The sequence below is a fragment of the Thunnus thynnus genome, chromosome 11 (assembly GCF_963924715.1).
Source record: "Thunnus thynnus chromosome 11, fThuThy2.1, whole genome shotgun sequence".
In the NCBI taxonomy this organism is placed as follows: Eukaryota; Metazoa; Chordata; class Actinopteri; order Scombriformes; family Scombridae; genus Thunnus; species Thunnus thynnus.
Genome location: NC_089527.1, coordinates 33,138,160 through 33,149,672, shown reverse-complemented (window position 1 = coordinate 33,149,672; position 11,513 = coordinate 33,138,160). Strand labels below are relative to the sequence as shown.

The following is an 11,513-nucleotide window of genomic DNA, read 5'->3' as shown; positions in this document are numbered from 1 at the left end:
ACGAACTTCCGCACGAAATAAATTAAATAATGTCATCCTGTGGAGAATATACACTAAAACTCGATTAAAATTCAAAAAATTCAAATTAAATTGAGAGCAGTAAAACTTGGGTGATGTGGTTATCAACTGGGAGGCATAGGCTATATATTCTTTCAGCCCAGCAAGTACTCAGATGTACAAGCAGGAATGTCACAATATAAAAACAGAAATAAAAGTCCTACATTTAAAATCCTACTTATGTAAAAGTACAGAAGTATTATCAGTAAAATGTTACTTAATGTATCAAAAGTAAAAGTACTTGTTTACTATATATGTTATAGATTATCAATGAGGTGGAGCCATTGCTTTATATACAGTCAGGTAGTTCCAGGCCCTTCCAAAGGTCACAAGATACATGTGAGAGGTCGTGAGATGATTAACGGGAGAGGAAAAAACTAAATCCTGCCTCACTACTTTATATTTATATTTTGGACTTTCCTCTAATCTTTGCTTTTTTGTGAAATATTTGATAATTTGCCTGTTTTGGGAATTGAACTGTTACTTAAATGGAATTATCTATGACGTTTAAAGGTGAAATATCTCTTTGGTGGAACTGTTAAAAACTCAAAGTCATCTGAAACACAACAAAGCCCCTACCACACACTGCTTTAAGTTATCACAAACCAAAAATGTTGGGAACAATGAATCCTTAATTGCAGCTGTCAGATAAATGTAGTGCAGTTAAAAGTAAAGTAAAATGTAGTGGAGTATTGATCAGTGTGGGAGGACAGGCTGTTTGATATCAATATTATAAAATAAGGTGACAGTGGCTTGAGAGGCAGATTTCCAACCTAAATATATTTGTATATTTGAAACCATTGTTTCTCACTCAATAGTTTCTCTTGTGAACTTCATATGAGCTTTTTCAGAGAGTTCACTTTCACCTGAATCTCACATACAAAACAACCACTGTTGGTTTGGATGGATCATAACTGATTTCTGTGGAATTGTTGGGGAAAGTGTGAGTCAGACCACTTTCACTTTTGGACAGTCTTTATTTCACAACTTGTTGAGACTACAATGGAAGGTTCTGCTGATGGAATCTTCCGGCACTGGCAACAAAAGGAACAAAAACTGACGGCACACAGATGGTTTCACTTTCTGAACAGTTAATTTTGTCCTTATTGTAACTATAAGGATTTCTTCTTTTTTATGTCATTGTATTGTCATTGACTATTACTAAAACTGTTCTTCTTCAAGTTCAAATTTGACCCTTTGGTGAAAACTGAATACTCTGAAGACTAAACATCTTGCCTTACTTTCTTTTTTAAATTAATTTACTCAAGAGTTGGTGAATTTACCTTTCCTTTGTATACTAATCTCTTCAAATATTCTTTCTTCTTTTTCAAATTGTGCTCATTTGTGGCTCCCTATCTTTTAGCCATGCTAGTAGCATGACTGGAAATGTGGGCCTAGTGGTTGCTCCACCACTGTGGATATTTCCACAGAAATATCTCAACAGCTTTGGAAAGATTGTGACAAAATGTTGTCCAGCCATTCATGTTCCCCAAAGGATGACTATGATGATCCCCTGACTTTTTAACATGACATTTGTGGTTGGTGAAATATCTCCTTAACTATTACTTAAAAGTAAAAGTCCTGAATTAAAATGTCACTAAAAGTACAGTAGTTATTAGTTACATGTAGTAGTTATTAGCAAAACTATCAAAGATAAATACAGAGAAACTGTTGAACGGGACTGTAGGAGTTAATTAACACCAGAAGATGTCAGCAATGCCACATTAAGAATACTCTAAAAGAAGAAGAAATCAAGTATCAGAGACTGCATCATGTTTTATTCCACTGTAATAAATATTCAGAATCTAGTCAGAAAGTGCAAAGGAAAGGAAATAAATCATAGTATAATATTATTTTTTTAATTTCTTAATTTAATTTTTGTGGTCCTTATTTTAACAGTGTTACAAAAGAATGCACATAAGACAAAGAGGAACAAGAGAAAAATCTCTTATAGTATTGTCACACTTTAATAAAGCTCAGAGCATCATGCATGCAGACGCAGAGAGAAAAGGCAGCCCACACGGATATATAGTCATAGCCACACCTGTCACAAAGGTTACAGAGATTCTGTCATCCTTAGAAGCAATTAATGGGTGCAACAGTCAGCTCTTGGTTTGTTACTTATCAGTGTCCATCTGCTGATAACTGGAAGCTGAAAGTCAAATGACACAGCTTCGCTTCTGATACATACATTTCTGGGAACTGCATTCTGAACTCTCTCATATGAGGGTTATTGTCAAAGCTGCTTCTTCCAGTAAACATCCTTACCTGGTTTTGTTTCTTCTACAGTGGCGATCTTGCTTCTCTCTGACATACCATTTTAGCCTTGGCCTTTCTAAACAGTTTACAGTTAGCTAATTCTCTGCTCACACTCCGAAAGACCAAGATGACTTTGGTCGTACACATTCCATGAACCTTCTGTTACATTGATAGTACTTTAGTATGTAATCTCTCTGTTCTCTCAGTTAAAGGTCACATGGTAAGATTCAGACTGATTAATGCTTGCCCCCCCCCCCCCCCCTTTTTTTTTTTTTTTACCTCATACAAAAAACAACCAAATCCCAAAATACATAATCAAACATTTCATTCACCATTATATTCATACCCCAGTTTTATATTTGTTTGTATTTATTGGGGCAGTGTGCAGTGTGCAAACATACAACAGCACAACAACAAACAGTACACAGCAAAAAACACACAGAACACACCATACAAAATACAAAGCTACATACAACAGCACATCACATACACCCACAATGTAAATCAGAAATTAACAATGTATTTGCTTACTTGTACTATTCACGAGGTGTACGACACATTTGTAATTCCCTGTCACAGTTATTCCATAAATTAACCCCTTTAACAGTGACACATCAATTCTTTATATTTGTCCAAACCCTTGTTATTTTAAAGATACATATTCCCTAGGGAGAACAAATGTGCTAAAATACAGGATTTAAATATATATGTATATATATACATATATGTACTGTAGTATATAGTATGTGCTGTAGGAAGCATAGAAAGTCTATAAAGCTGACCGCGCAGAAGAGGGCGCTAATGCAACACATCTAAAGCCTACAGAAGAAGAAGAACTTTTTTGGTCAACGTCACTTCCCGTCTTGCGCAGAAGCGGCGGCAGCCAACCATGGCGACTGTGGCGGAGAAATCAACGAAAGAGCGGCTGCTGTCTGTGTTGGATGATTTAGAGGTTTTATCTCGGTAAAGTTCAACTTCGTGTTATGTTTTCAAGATTTACAGATGCGTGTTGATATGTGTGTTTGTGAGTTTTCCACCGCTGCTGCTGCTGGCTCGGTGGTGAGCAGTTCACCCGGCGGGTCAGACTGGGAACTACTTTGTTTCTGCTTAGCCGCGGAGTGAAACCTGACTGAGTGTTTGTGTTTCAGGGAGCTGATCGAGATGCTGGCTCTGTCCAGGGGTCAGAAACTGCCCCAGCCAGGAGAGGATAGCCAGGTAGGAACACACAGCCCACACACTGCCTGCCGGCAACATATACCAACCAAAATATACTGGAAATATGTTAGCTATAGCCACCGTACATCTACTGCTACTGGACTGTACTTGAGTCCAGATTTGTACTACTTTACACAAATATTTCACTTTTACAGTTACAGTACTAGTGAGCTTACTTGTTAAGATTTTATTTAAAAAACATTGTGTTTACAAAAAATGCTCTATCACAGATAAAACTACCTGAGGCTACATAAGTTACACCTACAACAGTAAAATACTGCGTACACATGAATGCATCAGTAATAATAACTCAGTAATATAATAGTACAACACTCACAGGGGCCACTTTTCTGCATTGGTTACTTTACTTTTGATACTTTACATTTTGCTAATATTACTAATGTACTTCTTTCTTTAGTAACATTTTCCGTGTATGACTTCTTCCTGTAATGGAGTCATTTTACAGCATGGTATTGCTGTTTTTACTTTAAGTCTCCCTACACTCAAAAATATGCTTTTCCTCTTGTTCCTAGAGTTGGATGTTTGATCTTGACTGTGCAGAATGATGTATGTGCAGAGTTTGTTTTCACATTCATCTGCTGAAAGTGGAAAGTTTCTCCGTGCTCATTAAAAATCAGATTTAAGGGGCCAACAAGCATGATTTGTGATGTCGACAATTAAATTCGAAGCAGATCCTGGTCCAATTTTCATCTTACACTTGAAGCCTCCAGTGCACACACACTGAGAATGGACTTTACAGTGAAGTAGGAGACATCTTGTGTCCAGCAGGAAAACTTTTGACATTAAAAATATTTGCATATTCATAGATTCAGAATTTTTACATGAGGGAGAAGGAGATGTAAGAATTTCTACACCGATAATTAAAAAAACCATAACAGACACAAATGATTATTCCAAGTAGAGTACTTTTATATGCACATGTCTGGAGGGGATCTTAATATAATATAATAAAGACTGGAATGATGCCACTCTGGAGCACACAGTTACACTTAGTAAATAACTCTTTGATATGAAGCATCATGTCTTTATCAGAGTAAAAAAAACAGACTGAGCCAGCCGAAGGTTAACATTAAATAAAATTACAAATATATAGAACAAACCCAGCACACTGTTTAATAACCCGCAGGTGTATTTGAAGACATGCCCATAATCCTCAAAGACTTGTACCACCTCCTCCCAATGTACACAAAGCAGTGTATTTTAAATATTTGTGTCATTTGTTCCTTTCCATAACCTAAACAAAGATTGTAATTGGAAATCACAGCTGCTTTCTCATCTGGTTAAGGAACTGAGGCACCTTGTGAAATGGGTCCAGATTGTACATCACTGTGCACCAGTAGGAAGTATTGTTCTGCAGTGGCAGCACACAGGAAGCTTTTAAAAGTCCAGAAATGTTTGATGAAGCACCTGCAGTGTTTCTTAAACTTCTTATTTATGATGAAAACTGACAGTTATTTCTGTTGCTGGAATAAAAAAAAAGTATCAAGTGAAAAAGCACAAACTCAGGCTAAGTAGAAGCAGAAGCCACAAGACTTGCACACATGGGTCTACCAGCCCCTTTGACATTTTCTAGTAGTCCTTCATGCACCTGCTCTTGTGAGAGAATGAACCCAACAGTTGATTTTTTTTTTTTTTTTCAGTCTCATTATCATCATCTCTCACTTGCATGCTCACCTCTTGACTCCTCATATTGACAGACAACTCCACCTCAATCTAAATGGAAACTCTCAACTGTCAATCAACTCTGAGCCACGTGTGAGCTATTTGTGTGTGTGTGTGTGTGTGTGTCTTTTGGCCTCAGATCCTGGAGCTGCTGGTGCAGAGGGACAGGGAGTTCCAGGAGCTGATGGACGTTGCCCAGCAGCAGGGGAAGGTGCACCAGGAGATGCAGCTGCTGGAGAAGGAGGTGGAGAAGAGAGACAGCGACGTCCAGCAGCTCCAGAAGCAGCTGAAGGAAGCCGAACACATCCTGGTGGGTTATGCTTGTTCCTCCAAGCTGGTATAAGATAGTGGAACTACTTTTTATCTCATTACCTTGCTATTAATAATGTCATGTTATTTTGGATAGGACTAACATGATTTCACACAACATTAAACCTAAAGTAGTAGTCAGAATGAACAGTTTTGTCAGAGATATGTTATTGTGTGAAAAAGTGTAATTCCAAAAATCTTCTTAATGGTGCATTCAGGGACAGTCCAACATCTGAGAAGTGATAGAAAGGACTGATGTATATAAATGGGATGTAGGGAGGACGGATGGTTGGAAAGAGGAGTGAAGGAGGCCTTCTATGTCAAAGTAGAGAAACCATCTCTCAACATACAACGCTGTCCTCTCATCCCTTCCCAGGAGATTCAACAACCATTCACATTTGGCCTCATGTGACACCAACGACTGACTGTGTTTACAACAGTCAGGAGCACTAACAAATCAAGTGGTATCATTGACCTTGATAATGACACCACAGAGGTTAAATACCTGGGACTCCCCACCAGTTAGTTAGAACTTTAGAAGCCCTTTGGATGAGAGGAGAAACTTCTCCGAGTATCTACAACCAAGTCCAGTCGCCCTGGATTCAACCCTCCTTGGATAATGTATTGTACAGTAATGTTGAATGTCTACTGCAGACTTTTTAAAGTCGAGCATTTTGTCACACAATATTGAACATGTTCTCCGTTTTGTAGTTTCAGAGACAGTATTTTATTTCTGATGCCCTGTCTTAATTACTTGACAAACAGAAAGACGCTGATGATTGCATGTTCTTCTGTTGATCTAAACCCACTCCGTCTGTCATTTCTAAGGCCACTGCTGTTTACCAGGCGAAAGAGAAACTCAAATCCATTGACAAAGCCAGGAAAGGTGAGCTAACACACCTGTGCAACACTGTGATGAACACTTGTCGACTCTGGTTTTGAGTCTGTTGGTTTGTCCATAATTTAGAGTTGTTGACTTGTTTTCCGCAGGAAGTATCTCATCAGAGGAAATCATTAAGTACGCTCACAGAATCAGTGCCAGCAACGCGGTGTGTGCTCCTCTCAACTGGGTACCAGGTAGGAACCACAGAGTCACCGCAGCCGCTGCCGGTTGCCAGTTTCATTTATTCCACTGACTGTTAACACAAATGTTTATCTCAGGTGATCCACGCCGACCCTATCCCACTGACCTGGAAATGCGCAGTGGAATGCTGGGTCACATGGCCAACTTGCCAACCAATGGCGTGAACGGACATCTGCCAGGTGACGCTCTGGCTGCTGGGAGGTTGCCAGGTAAGTCCAATTGAAGGTTTAGCTTAGTGTTGTTGTACAGGCCTCTAGATGTTTCCTCCTCTTGCTCAGGGTTCACTAACTGACATGAAAGGTTCAAAAAAGATCTCATGTAGGTTTGTTTCCTTTTTGTGAAAAAGCACTGAGAAAGCTAAATTTCTGTGCAACCTAAAGCAACAGTCGTAATTCTTGCTTTAGGTGCTGAACTGATCTGTCCACAATGGCATCAGTTTGACATTCATTCTAAATGTCCATTTTGTTAGCAGTTTGTTACTCAGTCTGACGCTGCCCTCCTGATAGTCGTTTTCTTTGGCAGTAGGATTTCATTCACTATGGCTTGCTCTCTGTATCACGACATTTCAGAGAGTATTTTCACTTGCCTCATGGACGCTTGCAAAAAAGACAAAGGAAAATATTTTATAAAATGTGATAGGTTCAAGGCAACAGAGGCAGTTAGGGAGATAAGGAACACAGTGTTAATGTGTTATCCTTTTAGCAGACAGCAAGGCTAGCCTGTTACTAGCTAACCAAATAAGCAAACTACTTGCTACTTTCTCATGATTCTGCTGTTGGAGCAGACATTACACCAAAGATTTGCTCACTGTTTATTATATTAAACTATTATGAAATGTATCACAGTGAAGCAGATCAGTTTATTTTATGTCTAATAGCCAGGTTTAGTGTTCAAAGGTAACACCTTCTAGAGGTTCAGACTTGCTTAAATGGCTGAACATATGTTCCAGTCTAGAGGTGTGAATCTTTACTGGCCTCAAAATTTGATTCAATGACAATTCACCTGTCAACAGTTCTCAATGTATCACATCCTCAATTTTCTATAATACTGCACATGGCTACTTTTTCATCTGAACTCAGACTACAACAGTCTATAATATAAAAAGCTGTATCTTTTCAATACCAGTATCTGTGTGACCCACCCCAGTACATATACATTACAAAAACACACACATATAACGGCTACTGGACTAGCTTTACTCATTGACTCCATTACCTGGGCTTTGGTTTGGCTGCAGAGTGCACACCGAGTTATTTTCTTCACCCCGGAGTTGGTTTAAGTTGTGTTGATTTTGCAGTGTGTCTTGTTTGTTACTGCTGGAGTTCACTGCTCCATTGAAGTCAGTCAGTTCACAATATACTTCAGGTTCATCTCACAAAGGTAATTGTTCAGTCATTAAATCAAAACATGCTTGCAACCTCTGCCTTTAGTGAAGATGAACTGCAAGATAACTCTAGTGTGTGTGTGTGTGTGTGTGTGCTGTAGACTGTCCAGCTGCTGCACTGACCTCACAGTTGAGTTCTGCCTTTGTTGTTCCATCAAACATTTGTGAATGGATTTCAGAGTTGTCCTCATCCGCAATGCAATGCATCTTAGAATTGTGAAATTTCCACATCTCTAGTCCAAAGTGTCTTTTTAGTATAATATTCCTTCTTCTGGTTACTGTCCCTCCACAGCTGCTCAACCATCCAGGGAAACAAACAGAAGGAGTTTTGTACTAAAAAGACTTTGGAAGATATCCACTTGATATGACAAACTCAGACTACTGAAGCCTCTAATAAAGCTTTAGATAAACTTCTCAGTACATTTTTGAAAAGAGGGAGGACTGTGGATTTTGTCTCCTTTCATTTTTTTAATGGTCAGTATGAACAGAAGGTAACAAATCTACCTTAATCAGACCAACATTACTGATCTACAACCACATTTCAGGTACCTCTCTTCTTCCTGCCCAGTTGGTAGTTTTTTAATCATGATTTGTGCAAAGCCAAATCATATTTCCGTTGCAGACCAGACCTTACCAATAGCAGATTGATGAAACTGCTACTAACCAAAATAACACACATCTCTCCTCTGTTCCCTCAGACGTCCTGACACCTCACTACCCCTGGCAGTCCTCTGACGTCTCAGTCGGGATGCTGCCTCCTCACCATGGCAACGACTTCAGCCTGGAGCCCCCGGGTCATAACAAAGAGAACGAGGACGATGTGGAGGCCATGTCCACGGATTCCTCCAGCAGTAGCAGCGACTCTGACTGAAAGACAGAGACTCCATGTGTGTATGTGTGAGTGTTTGAGAGGGCACCACTGATCATATACCTTCATCTTTGGTCATTTCAAACCCAGCCTATGGAAGGACAGTAATGAAGTTCAAGTGCATTTAGGCCCATTTTACTCCAGATTAAGTCCACTCTACATGACAGCCTTGCACTTCAACTTCTTGTGAGTATTCGTCTCTTCTGTAGAGGTTCAGGAATATTTACGCTGTCATGGAGAGCTGCTGTTCAGGAGCTCATTAATAAAGTTTCATATAAAGGCTCTAGTCTTCCATTAAACTATCATTAATAGTCAGCTAAGGTCTTTAGTTCCCCACTATCCTCTCTTTTTTCATTTATTTCAGTTGTGTAGAATGAGTCATTTTGTAAGAGTGGCATTATTTTATTTTATTTTTTATTGATTCTTGCATTGCATAGAAGTCTACATTTCAGTTTTAACATCATTTTACCAGCCCTTATTATTATTTGTTCATTTTAAGACAGTTTTATAATTCATAATCCTGCCTATTTCAATAAGGTTATTCTGAGATGTATATGGAAGGTAATCTGCTGTCTGAGGGAGCTGGTCCTCCACCGTAAACAACACCAAAGCTGTCAGGACTTGAACTAGAGCTGCAATGATTAATTGATTAGTTGTCAAATGCTAAATTAATCGTCTACTATGTTGATAGTCAATTAATTGTTTTGAGTCTCCGAAAAAATGTCCAAATTCTCTCCAGCTCCTGACATGTAAATATTCTCTGGTTCTTTTAGTCCTCCATGACAGTAAACTGAATATCTTTGGGTTGTGGACTGTTGGTTGGGACAAAAAAAGACATTTGTAGTGTCAGCTTGGGCTCTGGGAAAACGATGATTGACATTTTTCAACATTTTCTGACATTTTTATGGACCAAACAACTAAATTGAGTGAGAATATAATCAATAGTTTAATCAATAATGAAAATAATCCTTAGTTGCACCCTAGTTTGAACTGCCAGCATATGAAGAAAGGCATGAGGGAGCGTGTCAGGGTTCTCAGTGCTTTTCAGGTATTCACTAAATGTCTTTTAAAGGAACAGTTCCACATTTTTGGAAATATGCTTATTTGTGTTCTTACTGAGAATTAAATGAGAATATTGATATCACTCTCATGGCTGTCTGTGAAATATGAAGCTACAGCTAGCAGCTAGGTAGCTTAGCTTAGGATAAAGACTGGGAACAGGGGGGAATGGCTAGTCTGGCTCTGACCAAAGGGAACACAATTCTCCTGCCAGCATCTCCAATTAACACATTATATTTCTTTATATTTGATCAAAGTCCAGAGTTTAAATATGCCAATACGTGATTTTATAGGGGTTACGTGCAGATGTTTTATGATAACATGTAATTCCTTCCTGGAATTTTGTTGTCAAGAAATAATCGGGCACATAACTCTCTGTAAAACTACAACTTGTTGTATTTACACTTCAGTTTTTGTACAGATTAAACAAATGAGATATAAAGTGTTAATTAGTAGTCTTTAGAGGTGCTGGTAGGCAGATTTTACTACCTTCTGAAGAAAGCAAAGAAGTATGTTTCTCACAATGTGGAACTATTCTTTTAACAGTCTGTATTTGCACCAGTTTGAGAATCGAAGTGTTAACAACCCACAGCAAACCAGGACTGCGTATGTAGTTTGTAAGTTCCCCCAGACTGTATGCAAATAACAACAAAATAAACAAAAGTAAAAGCTAATAAAGACTTTTTTCTAGACTTTTACATGAAAGTAAATATAATTATCCTAATATCCTTCAAAAAAACCACCGACTGGGCTTAAAGAGAAACCAAATGCAAAATGAAACTTCTCTTGCTCTTTGGTGACCATGTTTGAATCTGTATGTGTGACTCCATGTCTGTCAGTGGTAGCCTATATGTTCCTAGTGTAGTGTGAGTGGTTATATATCAATATGGACAAATGCTGTTGATTTACCTTTGTGTAAATAAGCTTGTACATAGTCTGCCTTGTAAATAAATACTTTTTGAATAGAAACTGTGTGTTTTGTCTGTGGCTATCATTTTGTGTTGTTTGCTTGCTTGCTTTTGACAAAGTAAACAACATGGATGGGGTTTAACCAATATGTAAAGGTAAATAAATGATAATACAGACAGAGATGATCACATAACACCTGTCATAAATGTACAACAGCACATCAATAAAATGTATAGAAAAACTGTTTATTGTTCCATTCATATTGGACCATTGATCAGTTTCACATTGTGTAAAATGGTACTGTAGGTTAAAGTGTTATATCCAGATTACTCTGGCCATGATGAAAAACTTCCAAATGCTGGGAGGATCAGATCTAGTTGATACTTATTATTTTAATGAGTTGGTGGATCTTATCTTTAATAAGTTGATTTAATATCAACTGAAAGTTCAAAGTTTCTGGGAAAAGCATTATTTTTTTTTGATTAATTTGTCAATTATTTTACCTGATACCCTGATTTTTACTTAATATGACGCACAGCAAGCTAGGCTGTCTCAAAGTTTAGAGTTGGTTATTATACTTTTACTTTAATAATTTATTTTTACACTACCACAAAGTGTGATGGTCTAACACCACACTCACTCCAACTTCAAATATCTGAGTGATGCAAGGGTGCATACAGTATTGA

General features: G+C 38.2%; 1 protein-coding gene across 1 annotated transcript; it reads left to right on the top strand.

Annotated features, from left to right (window-relative positions):
- The first annotated feature begins 3,163 nt into the window (after positions 1 to 3,163).
- On the top strand, positions 3,164 to 10,888 carry med4 (mediator complex subunit 4). Its single transcript, XM_067604533.1, has 7 exons — positions 3,164 to 3,279; positions 3,465 to 3,531; positions 5,354 to 5,524; positions 6,352 to 6,409; positions 6,514 to 6,600; positions 6,685 to 6,816; positions 8,690 to 10,888. Exons 1-7 carry the CDS (start codon positions 3,206 to 3,208, stop codon positions 8,860 to 8,862), a joined length of 762 nt encoding a protein of 253 aa, XP_067460634.1. The 5' UTR covers positions 3,164 to 3,205; the 3' UTR covers positions 8,863 to 10,888.
- Positions 10,889 to 11,513: the final 625 nt, after the last annotated feature.